Source organism: Melospiza melodia, chromosome 5 (genome assembly GCF_035770615.1).
Source record: "Melospiza melodia melodia isolate bMelMel2 chromosome 5, bMelMel2.pri, whole genome shotgun sequence".
Classification (NCBI taxonomy): Eukaryota; Metazoa; Chordata; class Aves; order Passeriformes; family Passerellidae; genus Melospiza; species Melospiza melodia.
Genome location: NC_086198.1, coordinates 82588876 through 82605263, shown reverse-complemented (window position 1 = coordinate 82605263; position 16388 = coordinate 82588876). Strand labels below are relative to the sequence as shown.

Genomic DNA, 16388 nt, shown 5'->3' with positions numbered 1-16388 from the left:
TTGGTTTTTGTAGTTATGCTGATTTTATTTGTTATGGCAAAAAATATTTGTGATTTTCTTCCAGCTCAAGAAATACAGTTTTATGTATTTGTAACAAAATAGAGTTGAATAAGTAAAGCACATTTGTAATTATAAAAGGTACTTACAAAGCAGGTGGCTGTTTATCTTCTGGCTTGTTCTTCCTTGCAAATATCAAATAAATGTTGACTAGTTGTTATTTGAACCTGCCACATCATATTCCATTCTGTGTAGTAAATAAAAGTGCTCCTCCCTTCATCCTGACTTTTCTCTCAACATCTCAGTGGAGTAATTGAGCAGTGACTGTTCTGTTTCTCTTCCAGTTTACTCTTCAGCTTATTTATTTCCTCATAATTCTACCTTCTCTTTTCAGTGTAGAGAAATATTATATTACCCTTTTTTTTTTTAACAATGAAACCACATTCTATATAAATGGGCTAATTCCTGTCTATGGTGTATTATGCAAAGTGCTTAAATATTGGGGAAGTGGTTTATAGCCTCTTCCACATGTTGGAATATTTCATTCTACGGAGTTCTGAAAGGAAACAAAGAGTAATGTATCTCAAAGAAAATAGTTTACTTTTTCTGCCTAGACAGTGTAAGCACTGTTTGACTTCTGTCATCCTTCCTCATCACTTGATCTTTCCTTTTGAGCAAATTTAGTTCTCTGTTTTTGTCAGAGCTATATTGGCGCTGACAAAGCAATCTTTTTAAAAACTTCAAGAACTTCAGTCAGAAGAAACCAAGATTCTATCATTGAGTGAACTAAATGCTTTGTTTAATTACTGAGATCAAACTGGCAAAGGCTGAATCATTGCATGGTTTTGGTAGTTTTGGCAGGTGCAATTGCATTAGTCTGTGCTCTATAAGTGACGGGGTGCTTTTAAAAAAATTAACAAGCACTTTACAAAATTAGATAACATCTTTTGAAATTAGAAAAAAACAGCTCTACTGTATTTGAGACAAGAACTTTCCTAAATTATTCTCTTTGAATCTTTTAGACTATTCTCACCTTATGAAAACATTCTTTGACAGCATAAAAGATTCATTGTTCCAGCCAAGTATGTGCCAAGGTAGACAGAGCAGTGTACCTGGTGGAGTTCTGTTCGAATTAGGGTCCTTGGTGACAGGTTCCTAAAACTGACTCTACCCAAGGTTGAAAGTCTCATTTTACAATTCAGACAATTTTTTTATCAATACCTCAGACCCAGAGATTCTGGGTAGATTCATATCACTTCCTCTTTTGAAGCTCTTTCACAGAGCTAACTTATAATTTTTCTTGAAAATATGTTGCATGCCAATAAAGGGCAATATGGGAATGTGGAAAATCTCTTCTGTATTATTTGTGAGGCACCATGATATGAAAGCTAAAATTGCACGTTAGTGAAACTCTGATAAGACTCCCAATTTAATTATGTTTGAAGGCATTTTCCATCATCTCCACAAAGCAAGAAAGGATTTGGGAGGGAAAGTGAGGGTTTTTTCTCCAAATTGTAGTTTTCTCAAAAAAATACAGTAGGAGATTATGTATTTTCTGACATGTAAGGATAGATTGACAAAACCTTTACAAGAGACCTCCCACACACACCTCATCTGCAGGGGTTCCCCACCCCCCCACGGGCAGGAGTGGGTCCAGGGATGAGGGCAGCACCTTGATAGTGGAAGCCCAACAAGACCCTGCTTTGTGTGAGCAGCACCCACCCACCCCTCACATGCCTCAGCACCTCCAGAGCTGAATCCCACCAGGAGCTGGAGCCTGGTGCCAGTGAACCACAGTTGTGAGTTCAGTCCCTGTGCAGGCCAGGCATTTAAGAGTTGCACTTAATGATCCTTGTGGGTCCCTTCCAACTCAGAATATTCTGTGAATTTTTCCATGTGGAAGTAGATATAGGTAGATTATAAATACCTGTTCAGTATTTTACTTTACTCTGCTCTCTAAAATAAGTGACTTAAGGTCCTGTCAGCAATAACATTAATAACTTCAGCTATATTGCATGTACATCTTAAAATTCTCATTGGCCTCCTGTGAATTTACAGATTCATGTTTTTCAGTAAGAAATAAATAGAACAGCATTATTCCAAGAAAGAAACTGTAGAAATAAGGCATATCTGGAACAATAAAACAAACAAATACAGTGGCATTCTTTTTATAGACATTATTTATCTATTTGTTCATATTATCAGGCTAGTAAATAATTTTGAACCTCTGTTATACACTTACTCCCAAGCCTTTTTTGTCTTTGAGGAACTTAACTATGAAATCCATAAACTTCCTTTTGTCACCTGAAGTTCATTTAGGAAGTTGTGCATCTGCCCATGGAAATGTTCAGCTTTCTACCAACCAAAAAAGGAAGATGCATTCAATTTTTTTCTGTAGTATACTCTCAGATCAAGTGCTCCTTTCTCCTTTCCATAGCAGTGCATAGTGTAGCAACATTACAACCTTCTCTTTCTTTCTTTCTTGTAAATCAGACCGAAGGGAAGAGCACTTTCACTTCCTTTATAGGATGGAATGTGGTGTCACAGGATTCCTCCTTGGTGAGTAAATCCTGATTTTCTTTTTATTTCTGTGCTGTCAGGTCAGCCAAATTCGCACATCTACAGGTAATCAGTAAAAAGCCTGGTTACAAATGAGTAGTATAGCTAAATTAACCAACATACCTCAAAGGAGGAACCAACACTTAATTTTCATTACAAACACATGAGATTGATTCAGTGCAATTTGTGGTAGGTGTATTTTTGTGTAACTTAACTTATTTCCACAATGATGTAATCTTAGTTTTAAAGTAGAGTGCCTGTGGACCAATTTGGCCCAGTATAAAAAAGGCTGTCTTGGAAAAACTATAGCCCCTGCTGTACTTCAGTTTATAGTGCCTTAACCTTTTTGAGGTTTCTTCTAAGTACTGCTTCAGTCAGGTTCATAGCTATATTTTTGTTTGTACTTAAAGCAGGTTTTTTTGTAATGCTTAACCTCAATCTTAGGGGGTTCAGAAAGTTCATTGCCAGGTGTCTTGGTATTAGACTCATAGATAATTCTATGCGTAATAAAATACAGCAGTTTCGCATATGTTTGTTAACTATCTTCAGTTATATTTGATTCTGTTATTTGAAAAATAAAAGCCTAATGAAAGCTTATTCTAGCTGTCACTTATTTGAAACCTCGTTTTGTTTTTTTTATTTTTTTTATTTTTTGAGGCAGCTCTCATCGGGGCCTAACAGCAAGGTTGGTTTTGTTTCATTCTTAGCATGGTCTCGTGCTGTATTGTGTGCATGTAGCAGCTTTTTATTGTTTGAGAAATGCAATGCCACCTAATCTTGGCAAGCTTGGCTCTCCGTTTCTTAGAAGTCCACATTTGGGATGTATTTTTTGTATAATTCTGTAGAATCACAATTGTACATGAGTGAAGTCCTGCATAGTGTATGGTGTACAGCTTCTTAAAATCTCAAACTGGAAATTAGATTTTCTCAAAATAGCCTCTTTTCCTGAAGCCAAACTTGATCATAATTGTAGGAAAACATTTCCAATAGATTGCATAGTCCATTTAAAAGAATTTTAGTGTGTATTTATGTGGGCAAGTATACACTTCAGACAACCTCACTTGGATTTTATTTTCCATTACATCTTTAATTATGCTAACAGGAAAATATACCTTATGTGTTAATGTGACAATTTTAGTTAGTGCTTCATGTAAAATTAGAAATTTATGACACCACAATTCTTTTATGAAGGATATCTTGAAGAATAGAGAGTCTGGTAAAAACTACACATAAAACAAACCCCATTGTTCAGTTTCCGTCCAAGTATCTTCAATGTAAAATGGAGAGAGAAAAGATACCTAAGCAAAATTTTAACTAGACCACAATATCAATAACTGAAATATATTATATATATACTCCTCAATGGTTGCCTGTTTGAAAATGTTAGCATTGAATAAATAATACAGTTAGAAGAGGTTTGCTGTAAAATACATTCTTAAACTGGTAAAATGCTAAAAGTCTTCTTCAGTGTATTAGCAGAACAATAAACCCAAATAAAAAGGACTTTTAAAGCGTCAGCATTATTATTCTTACAAAACCTTTAAAATATGTATTTGTGTATGTTATTAAGATGAAAATACCCGTCTAAAACATTTTTGCAGTGACACTGTATTCATATCTTTAAATTACTGTATATATGACATCAGTATCGGAAATTTTGTATGTGTTGACTTCATAGGAGTAATTGTTTAGAGTAATATGAGTTATTTGGATGAGATTAAATAGTCTAAACTAAAGAAATCCATTAAAATGCAGTGAATTGTATCAATAAACAAGAAAATACATTGACTGCCTGTTGATTTAAAAAAAAACTTAACAAAACAATCAAAACCCAAATGACTCTAAAAGATGATTGGAAAACCATATGTAATCAGGCTAGTGAAGAATTGAGGAGCCCCAGGAGTCATGTAAGATAAAAATAAAGGAATCATATGACATCATGTGACAGTCTGTGCAGTTAAGTTTAAAATAATGTATTCAGAGTGCATATGGGTTGGATGCCAAAGTAACTAAGTACTCAGACAAGTGTACTTGTCTGCAGATTACACAATGTAGTGAAAGCATTGTTCATTTTGTAGTGTTAGTTGCTGAAAAGCATACGAGAAGCAACTGTAGTGACACTTCTTTTAAGCTTTTTTATACAGCAAGAACAAATTTATTTTTGTCCAGGTTGCATTTCATGTTCCAAATGGTTTAACTACTTTAAATTCAATAAGCAAATCTTATTAAAATACCCGACACACAATCTTGGTTTTCTTGGAAATCACTTGCTTAAGTAATCTTGTTCATTAGCTACTTATGATTTTGAACATATTAAAGATAAATATTGGTAAACTGTGATTTATCTTTAATAACACTCGTGATGCTGAGTAAATTCAGTTGTACAACTTTTGGAGCAAAAACAAGTTTGGAGGGATAGATACCAATGCTTTGAAAACCTTGAGCTGCTTTGCTTCTTTAATTTGTGAAAGAGAAACTAGCAAACATTAAGGATCAGTAGTGTGACCATCTGTGCAGTCACAGCCCCTGTGGATGATGGAACCTAATGCTTTTCCACCACTAGATGGAGACAGAAGACTTACTGCTGTATAAGATGTGGATCATGGCATTTTGAGTATGATGTTAAATAGAAATACCTTGAAATTTACAGACGGATAACTAGTTCAACTAGTTCCTTAAACTTTCACTTGAGTTTGCTTATGATGAGCACTGGTTTTCACACTAGAATTTTCTTCATTGGGTAGGTGTTTTACATAGATTGCGATATAAGTTTGACTTGATTTTGTAACAGAGGGGATTTTTTACAAGAGTCACAAGTCATCTTGAAAAAAAAATTACTGTTTTTCCTAAAGCTTATCCAAGTTTGGGGGTAGCCAGTATATTGGGTAACATTCTAATTAGATAGTATTTTAATTTAATTTTATAGAATATACCAGTATTCTAGAAGTAATTCTACATATTTGTAAGGCAATTTGCTTGCTTTTAGCTTTCCAAAGGGAGGGGGCATACATGGATCCAGTGGTTTTCTAAACAGAGGAAAGACTTGGATTTACACTTTCTAAATTTCTCTCATGGTTGACAAACCATGAATTGGAAAGTTTGAAGCATGAGTATTAACCCTTGCTTTTTATTGTGTTGTAAAAAGTGGGGTTTTTCTGTAATGCTGATTTGCTCAGTTCCTGGTTGATGCCAGTCAGTGCATTGTGGAAATTTTGTCATAGTCTGACTTTGAGCTGCTGTAAATACTGCGGGGTGAGCATTGAGTGTGCCATGCTTCTGCTTTTTAACAACTGACTGGGCTGAAACAGAAGCATGCTGAATAGAGAGGTATAGTAGTGTGGCTTGCATAGTATCACTATGTCAAATGAATAATAAGCTTATATATCCCCTAAAGTATGGACTTCTTTGTTTGTGGTGTTTTTAGAAGTAAGGCTTTGTCTCAGTGGAGGTTTTCTGTCAATTAGTAGATGTAAAGATAAATATACCCAGAGGCTGAGGAGTATAAACATCTTGTTAAGTAGATGCTGTAGAATGGTGAAGTCTCTGTGTGAGTTTTTTTCTGTATTGTCATAATTTGTTGGTTAAATTACAGTGCAAGAGAGTTTATCTGTAAAGGAATGCTTGGATTTTTACTGAATTCATGCAAATTGAAGGATCATCTCATGTTTAAACATTTTGCTGTATTCTGTGTTAGTAATAGTAAAGCAATATAAGATTTAACATAGTGGATAATAGAATGGATAAGTCTTACTCTTTACTATTAAGATACTTGGCTGTTTGAAGAAGCTTTAAAATTTGATTCTTTGATAGTCTAGCCTATACAGCTAACGTGGGAACTTAAGACTTACCATAATGAAACCACTTGTAAAATTCCGTAAAGAGCATCTTAGAGAGCATGACCTAAAGCAAAAAAAAATTTGAAGTAGTAATGGAATAATCATAGAATCATTCAATGTTTTGTGTTGGAAGGGACCTTAAAGATCACCAGTTCCAACCCCCCTGCCATGGGCAGGGACACCTTCCGCTAAACCAAGTTGCTCAAATAATCCAGAAAATAATTAGATGAGAAGATATAAGTCATGTATCGTAACAAGGTGCTTATGAAGGACAGTCCAGATGCTCTGGATCATTTTATTTACTAGTTTGAGATGTGAAAGTTGTGAGGTAAATTATATCCAGCTAAATTTTGAAACCATGTAACATTATTTCTGGAATCTGGTAGGACATTAGAGGAACTACATCTTGGACACAGGCTGTCATGATACCGTCTTTCAAGAGCAGAGTTCACTAAAGCCAGGCAAGTGTTAATATTTAACTCAGTTGTGCAGCATCACTGTGTGCCTGGGATAGCTTTGAAGGAAAAGACTAACTGCTTTCTGCAGAAAAATTGTACTGCCCACTGCTTTGTTACCTTGCTGCCAGAATGATTGAAGTTGCATTGTTGTAGTGCTCTTTAGTTATTGTTCTCATTTTGTCACTCATGAGAAAAAAGACCCACATGTAATTTTCATCTGAAATCTTCCTGTCTGTATTCTGTCATACTTCATGCACAGCTGTAAAAATGTGAAGTGTTGGAAGTGAGCTAAGCTGTTTCAGCTTCTCATATCTCCATTCAATGGTTTCTAAAGTTATACAATATCACACTCTGAGTTATCTCATCAGCTCAGTAATGTCTAATTCTTAAAACTTGGGTCCCTGCTTTCTAGTGAGGTATTGAAATTACCAGCACTATGCTATGTTTTTCTTGTTTGCTTTTTGGCTTTTTTGTAGTTGTCATAGCTTGGCAAATGTGAGCTTTTAATTTTGTTTATTTGAGATTCTGTAGTACTCATGGTGTGCATGACTGCAGCAGTATGAGTTTGTGTGTGATATTAATCATGAGGTCTGATTAATTAGTGCTTAAGATGTCCTGAAAGTACTTTTCAGTGTTGGCAGTGAGTAGTTTCTGGAGACAATAAGTAAAAACACATATTGAGGAAAATGAATGCAGAATGCTGGGATGCTCTGACAGGCATGAAATCGCATCAGCCTGTGTTTGTTTCTGTGTGTTAAATAGCTTAATGCAAAGGAGAGGAATGATTTGTGACAAATACAGATTGAACTGTGTGCCTGATGGTGCAATAAAACTGCAGTGGTCAGCTCTCACTGAACAGTGACTGCATCATTTAATTGCTGCAGGCTTTGCAGTCAGTTCTGTGTATTCACCAAAAGGTGACACATCATGAGACTTAATCCATTTACTTGATTTCCTTGTCTTTGTAGGAAATAATTATCCCTTTATTATATGCAGAAACACACCTCAAAATCCTTTTTTAAATGTTATTAACCAAAGTGGAAGATGATTCTGCTACAATAAAAATGCTTCTGTGGATTTATGGAGGAGACATGTTAATCTCTCTCAATTGGAAACATGTTAGTGGTACACTGTAGGTTACTTGTTTAGGCAGTATGAAAGGGTCTTTTCTAGTGTACAGTGAAAGAAAACTGGAATATATTTTAAATGCTAGGATCGTCTTACTCTTCTTACTTTGTAGAAAGCAGTCATCTGTTGTTAATCTTTGCAGTAATCCCTTGTACTGAGTAGAGGGATGCTGGCAGCTCTTGTGTCATCAAACTGAGGAAACTGTGAGGATATTTTTGTGACTAAGATGTTGTGGTTTAGTCCCAGCTGGCAACTAAGTACCACACAACCACTCACTCCTTCTGTCTTCCACCCATGGGGAAGGGAATTGGAAAGTTTTGGTAAAGCTTGTGGGTTAAGAACAATTTAATGGTTGAAACAAAATATGCTAATAATAATACTTAATATGATAATAATAATAGTAATGGAAAGGAGAAAGAGAGAATCTAGCAGAACCATAAGAGAAACAAGTGACAGAGTTGTCCACCAACTGCCTGGTACCCAGCCAGTCCCTGAACAGTGATAGACCCCGTTCTGGGTAAGTGTCCCAGTTTATATACTGGGTGTGATGCTCTGTGGTGTGGAATTTCCCTTTGGCCAGTTTGGGACATCCTGCCCTGGCTACACTCTGTGCCAGCCTTCTGTGCACCTCCTCACTAGTAGAGCAAAGGACACTGAAAAATCCTTGACCCAGGGTAAGCACTTCTTAGTGACAACCAAAACATTCAGTGTGTTGTCAGCATCCTTACACTAAATCCAAAAACCAGCTACTGAAAATAACAGGCACTGTGTCCCAGCCCAAACCAGGACACTTGTTCTGAAGTTGTCACAGCATTAGTGTTGGTTCGGCTTCCTGTGTGAATGAGAAGTGCAAGAACTTATTTAGAACTTTGAATAGAACATTGACAGATTGTATTTTTAGTTAAAATATCAAAAAAAATATTGTTTATTGCAGGTTTTTTTCGTAGTCACACAGACAGACTAGTGAGAGACTAAATCTAAGTTAAGACAAGGGGACAAGAGGACTTCAAGTTTTGCCAGGGGAGGTTTAGCTCAGATATTAGGAAAAATTTCTTCACCAAAATGATTGTAAAGCAATGGAGCATGCTGCTGCTCAGGGGAATGGTAGAATCACCATCCTTGGAAGTACTCAAAAGATGAATAGACTGCTGTTTAGTGATGGACTTGGCAGTGATCAGTTATCTCGATTATCTAAAATGTCTTTTCCAAGCTAAATGATTCTGAAATTCTCTAAAAATATTTGAATGGGATCTGTTCTACAAAAGTTTAATTCCTGTAAAGCACAGCAATCAAGAGTAGTTGATCTGACTCTTTAGGGCAGCTTTTGAATTTCAATGATAATCAAGTTTGTTCTGTACACAGCACATTCTCCAAATCTTTTATAGGATGCTGTGTGCAAGTTGGTATGCAACTTGATAAAGAGTTAGTCTCTTGTGACAGTTTTCAGAGTTGAGACCACCTTTAGAAGAGCAGTTGTGCTCCTGGTTTTATGTAGTCAGAATTTGTAGTGCCTTGTCATCGTTGCTGTGTGCATTTACATTGACTTCTCCTGAGTTGGTTTTACTTGAGTGTAGTCAGGTGAGCATCAACAAAAGCAGAAGAGTGCTAGAGTTATCAGTACAGAACATCTGCAGCTTGTGACTGCTGGTTGAGCATCCTTGATGTAACTTGTAAGCCAGAAAATCTTTGATGTGATATTCTCAGTCTGTATTGACTTGTGGTCATCAAAGCATTTTCCTTTGACAATCTTTCTGGACTCCTTCAGAAGCTTTATAATAAACAGATTCTACTCACTAGTGCATTTCAGTGAGACCATGCTATTGTTAAAACTGGTACCTTAAAAAACTTTTAAAAGACTCTGAGTGAGATTTTCAGGTGGGCGTCTCTTTTGTTCATCAGGTTTTCTCTACCAGGTATTCACTACTTCTCTAATGATGAGGTAGTTGTTGACTGGAAGAATGAAGATACTGATATTCTGAGTAATAAATTCTGATTCTCTGTTTCATGTGCTAAGGCCTGGCATTACTGTTATGGCATAGTACCTTTATGACTGTGTCCCAATCTGTATTTCAGGGTTTGAGTGTTGGCTGAGAAGCTTGCACAGAAATGACTGAATGCACTTCCAAAATGGAAGTAGATTGGAGGAAAAGGAATATGCTGTTACTCAGCCTATGAACAGTAATCATAATCATGGACTTGTTTAACTCTTGTAAATATTTCAATATATACTATTTTAATAACTATAATCATTTAAGTCAGATGTCATTCAATAAGGCAGTAAATCTTCGAAGTCTGATTCTACAGGTTGAGGAGGGTGCATTTTTTTGTGTGTCATGCAAAGACAATCATAGCCTTTTTAAGCAGTGGGCAAAAGGTACACATTCAGTTTTCTTTAATTTTTTCAATTGGTGTTTGCAGTTAAAACTCAGTTTGAGGGCTGAAGAAAGGAAGAAAATTCACTGAGGCATTTTTTCAAGGACTTAGGCTGAAATAAGATATGGTGTGAATATTGTTTGTTACTGGAGCACTTGTGAAGGCAAGAAAATGTCTCTTAGGGAGAGAAAGCCCATGCAAGCAGTTCTGGTATGCTGGACCAGGTTGAATTTGTTTATTTAGAATGTAATTGTTTTTAATAAAGTTTATGCAGTAAAAATTATATAATAAAAGGAGCAGTTGCTCTCTGTTCAAAGTGCTATACTGTAAATCTGAGAGTTCTGGAAACTTTCTTGCTCATACTCCCAGCAAGAGCAAGGACCTCTTTGCCCATTGTGGAATGTCATTGTGTGGTTCCTGGAGTGATATAATGTGTGAGTGTTGTTTTCAGGGTGATTTCTTTTGGATAGAAAACAAGAAATCCAAAGTATAACACTCCAGGTGTGATTAAATAGAATGAGTGAGGTAGCAGGGATTTTAGACTTCTCTGCAGGGTCTGTAGAATTACTCCAGAGGTCATAAGTAGCTGTTTGGATGTTTTTTACAAATGGCATACATCTTTACAAGATAACTCTTAATTTTTTTTCTAAATGTGTTATCAGTTCATGGGAACATTGTCTAATGTCTGGATGACTTACTGATTTAAGAATACAGAAACTGAAAATTCATGGCTTGAATTCTGCTAATTGCTTGCAACTTCTTTGAAACATTAGCTTCTTTAAAAGCATTTCAGTATATTTAAAATATATATATATTTAATAGAAATTATTTCCTCCTTTTTTGTATTTAATTATCAACCTTTTGATGTAATTCATAGGCTTTTTAACTGCTTTGCATCCTATTAATATTAAACTAAATAAATAGACATGTGAATATGGCCTTGTTATTTCACTATGCTTATGTATACTGTTGTAGCAATTGAGATAAAGCCATTTTCTTCCTGTAGTTTTGCTAGGTAGGAATTGTGTAATGATTCCTTTAGCCTCCTGGGTTACTCATGGAAAACTTCTGCATTTGTTTCACAATCAACTTCCAGCTCTGATGTCAAATTATTTGCATTTACTGCTGGAGAGCTTAGAGCTAAATGAAGATACAGAATTTACAACCCGTTCCTCAGCACCTGCTTCATTATACTGAAATAGAAGATGACTGTTTCATATCTTTTTGATCATAGTGAATACAATTTCTGTGCCTGAGGAAGTCAAAATCATAGAATTGTGTGGAAGTGGGAAGTTAAATTAGAAACCAAGGGCATGCATACAGGTTATTGAAAAGTGGAAGCTCTAAACAAATATAATGTTTTAATTACAGGGATGTAGCTAGTAAGAGACTGTGATCCTGTTTGTAAGTGTGATCTATAAATGTGGTGGTGGAGTGAGGGGCAGGGGAGGAGGCATAATAAACTACATTAAAATATATCCATGAATAACAGCTGTCTAAATTCATAATGTGTTAGTAGCATCTGTATTTTGTGGGTGTATGACATTTAGTGGAACTTTCTGCCCTTTGTATTTCAGTGACAGACGTTTGCTACAACCTGCTCAGGTATGTGACATGCTCAAAGGAGTGATACTGGTCATCTGCTACTTCATGATGCACTATGTTGACTACTCTATGATGTATCATCTGATAAGGGGACAGTCTGTCATAAAGCTCTACATCATCTATAACATGCTTGAGGTAAGGATGTTGACATCAGAATATGAAACATGCTTTTGTCAAACTATTAAATATTTTGTGTTCCAGTATTGACTTACAATGTGGCTCATCTGGTATTCTCACAAATCTTCACATAGATAATAAGCACAGATGCAGTGAAACAGGTTTGTGAAAAATCAGGGTTTAGATACTGTTTCATAATGCCTAATTTATGGAGCTTATTAATCAATTTCATAGCAAGAAACTTGAGGAATGGAAATGAAAGAAATGTCTTATGAAATGCCAGATAATGAATGAGGTTTTGAACTCACCAAGAAAAGTAGAAGCTGTTGATTTGAAATAATGATAAGATCCTGAGAAAGAGGAGAGAAGGAAGATAATAGAATACATGGAATTTGGGTTTTAATTCATCATTATGGAAATATAGCTTTCATTGTATGCAAGGACACATGTTACAGCTTTACCTCAGTCCTGGCTAGCAGACACAAGCCTTTAGGGTGAATGAATGAATGAATGTAGAAAATGAAATTCTGTTTTGGGAGGTAGATATAGAGAATAAAGAGAAATTCTGTCAAGAAAAACAGTTTCTGTTTTTCTATTAATGTAAAGCATAAGATTTTTAAATGTGCTTCTATGATCAGTGGTTCACAAAGTAAATAATGTTTTCATGGGCACAATCTTATCTCCATCCTGCAAATATAGGACATGTAGGAATACAACCTCTTAAACGGACTCAATCAGAGCTTTGTGCACAAAAGTTATTCTGCTAGGTATCTGGGATTCCTGAATGATATATTAATCCTTATTTGAACATCTGTTGTACCCTTGTTTGAAGACTGCTGAAACAGGGTGACATTCTGCAAAATCTGAATATTTTTTCTGAATTTCCTAATAAAATATGAAAATATTGCATAAAGAATACACTTTGTTATAGTGAGTGAAATAAATATCATACAAGCCACCCCAGTTGTTTGCTTATGGGTTTTTGTTGCTTTTGATTTTATGTTTGCTGGAAAATATGTATAAATATTAAATTGGCACTGAGTTGCTATCTAGATTTTAGTTGTGTGGGGAAATACTCATCCATATATAGTTTCATAATTGATGAGAGATTATCACTTACTAAATAAATCCATGTGCTTAAAATAGTATTTTCTCTTTATTTCAAGACTACAAATCACTTAGTGCTGTACTTTTCTCAGCTTTATGTGCTTACCACATAATTTGAAGCAATACTGCAGTGTTTGCTGTGAATTGGAAGCCATGTGACATTCTGTTTGGAATGAGGAATTGAATTACTTTGCTATGTTTGGCAGAACCAAAATTGTGTGTTTAACTAAGAAAAGTGCTGCATTGTTTCTTTTAGGAAAGGGGGAAGTTTGTTACTACTTGTGGTTATTAGAAAAATTATGTTAGACTTTGAATTTGGGAACAGTATTTAATTTCCATGGTGTCTCAGGAAACCCAGCATGCCAAGCAGAGTGTGTGTTTCTAGGGGACTTTTTTCCCATGACAGGTTGCAGCAGTATTGGCAGAAAATGTATCCCACTGAAAGCCTTGGATAGTCAGCTTTCAACAGTTTGAATATTGGCTTGCTTAGACTACTTTGGTGATTTTTATTAAAAGTCATTGCTACTGATGCAAGCAATTTTTTTAAGGAATTCTTAATATGCTCTTTTTTAAGCAATATGCTTTACATATTTTCCCAAGTTTTCAAAATAAAGAAGATCTTTTCAGTCTAGTAAATCACTGAGCAACAGAGATGTTTACAATGTCCTAATGTTTTCGGCTGTTGGCAAGTCCAGGGAGTATTGTCCTGGACAGATATGAGGAATGCAAAATCTTCAAATTATGTGCTGAATGCTCCCAAGTGACAGGCTAAGGGGAGCATTCAGCACATTTGGCTTAAATGACACTTTTCTTTTGTAGATTCAGCCCCACCGGCTCCTGCTCCTTGTGAAGCCCCAGTGTGCGTTACGCTGGTGACAGCACTCACCATGGAATTCTGCTGGAGCCTGGAGCCGGCATGTAGGGTTTAGGTAAGTCACATTTGGAAAAGCAAGCAACAATATTGTGTGCTGGGTTTTAATATTTTCCATCCTTTCAGCAAAGAACCAAGGACTGCTTAAATAGAAAGGAAAGCAAAGCCACCATTTTATCTATTAAAACCCTCACAATATTGTGAACAAAAACTTACCAAACTCTTAAGTTCTGTAGCTGGTGTTACTACACCAGGTGTAATTACTCAATGGGTCATCACAATGAGCAGGAACCAAATAATGCAGACAATCTCAATTTACAAAATCTAAAAGCCGAAAACAATGCCACTGTAAATATCTCTCAAACTCATGGGGTTGGGAACTTCAGATTTATGATCATTCATCAGCTCATGGCTTTGTTTATTTTATTTCATAGGTGATTCTTAGAGCACAGCACATTGTACATTTGCTTGAGGCATCTTGTAAAATTTTGTTTTAATTCAATGTTCATATTTTAGGAAACTTCATTCAGTAATAGTGTCAGAAATAAGTATGACTTTCCTCACTTCAATATCTTTACCTTGACAATTATGTAGTATAAAAAGTTGGGAGATTATTTGAAGTCTAGGTTTCTGTTATCCCAATAACTTATTTTCTGTCTAGTAGGATCAGTATTTGCAGGGACATTGTGCACCTGGTTCTGTACTGCTGCATGTTGATTTAACATGTCCAAAATTGTTGTTTTACAGAAAGACACCAAGAGAAAATATTCCTTGTCTTTCTTAAGTAGAGATAATCATCTTTACCTGTCTCCATTTGGTTGAATTAGTAAGCAATGAGAGATAGCTCTTTTTTTAGCCAGACATGCCAAGTTTAATTTAAGTTCTGGTTTTGCTGCCCTGTGCAGCTTGGTCTTAAAATTATTGAACAGCAGTGTATAGACAGAAAAAATGTTGTTCTGTGTGATGATTTTCAGTTTTATATGTTTGTTGCTGATGAAATGTTGGGAACTGGTGGAACTCCCTATGACCTTTCTTGCTGTGGTATTAAATTACAAGTTCAAAATGCTGTCCATACGTTTTCTATCTTTAGAATTGCTGCTGGAGGGTTTTTTTTTCTATTTGTGTGTATATTCTTTGGACTATACTCCAGGTGTTTGTTGTTTTTTCAACATATTTTCCCTTTTTGGCAGACTTTCAAGTCCCTCTTAATCACTTGTTTTTGTGTTATAGTACTTTTAATTTTGAATTCTGCTTTATGTAGACATTTGCATTAAGTATATACTTCAGTGTATAGAAAGCAGTAAAGACAAGTCTAATTTCAGGCTTTTTGCACCTGTAAGTTAATGTCCCCTGTCATCTGGAATTCACTGTTTTATTGTTGAGTTTTTTTCTATTAAACCCAGAGGGATGGGGAAAACATTTTAAATGGTTTGATACAACATACATGCTACTTTAAAAAAGGCTGAGGTTTAAGTTGTACTTGAGTATGTTTCAAGAAAGCATATAAGATAACAGTATATTATTTTTTATTCCAAATACTGTTGCAAAGGGGATAATAAATTTGAAAGGGAAAGTAAACTGCTTAAACAAAAGGAACGGTGTTGCTGTGAAATCCAGAGAGAAAATGGAACAAGTAAGAGATCAAAAGTGATATATACGTGAAACCTTTTTTAGATTGGGCTATACTTTTAGTTTGAAGTGTTCTTGACTTGGGCTTACTCAAGTGTTGGAGAGAAAAAAGCAGTAAAGTTGTTCTTGTTTAGGTGGCTGATCGTCTGATTTCTTCATTTGGACAAGATATTTTGGATGCTCTTTACTGGACAGCTACAGAGCCTAAGGAAAGAAAAAGAGCTCACATAGGTGTGATTCCTCACTTCTTCATGGCAGTGTTCTATGTCTGTATCCTTTTCTTGGATAAATTACAACATTTTCTAAGTTAAATTACAGAGTAATTGCTCTGAATTATTTTATTTTAATACATTTGAAAAATTGATAGTATTCCTAAATCAGTCTTCCTTTACTTGAAAAGTAAGATTGCCAATACCGCCTGCTTTAAAAGAAATAATCCCTTCATGATGGTGTACCTGTAGTAAAATGAAAAGCCATAGTTGGATAGTTCATGGAAAATTTTATTTCTATTTAGTTTGGAGTATTTTGGCTCACAGGGCCTTAAAGATAGAGAGGTTTTGTTATTTAATGGTATGTTAAATGCATCTAGCATGAATATATTTTCTTGAAGTGGAAGGATAAACTAATGCATATTCAGGATGCCAATGTTCTCAGTGTGAAATAATCTTAAAATGAATTTATGAATCTAAAGAGATACTGTAGTCCAGT

The 16388-nt window shown here is 35.4% G+C and overlaps 1 protein-coding gene across 2 annotated transcripts in view; it reads left to right on the top strand.

Moving 5' to 3' along the window:
* Positions 1–16388, top strand: part of TAPT1 (transmembrane anterior posterior transformation 1) — a 47831-nt gene that overhangs the window by 10705 nt on the left and 20738 nt on the right. Inside the window, exons 4-6 of one of the 2 annotated variants that reach the window (XM_063157672.1) lie at positions 3218–3241; positions 11929–12091; positions 15815–15950. In XM_063157672.1, the coding sequence (XP_063013742.1) occupies positions 3218–3241; positions 11929–12091; positions 15815–15950 (323 nt within the window). The remainder of the gene's footprint in view (positions 1–3217; positions 3242–11928; positions 12092–15814; positions 15951–16388) is intronic. The other variant, XM_063157673.1, reaches the window with a different exon arrangement.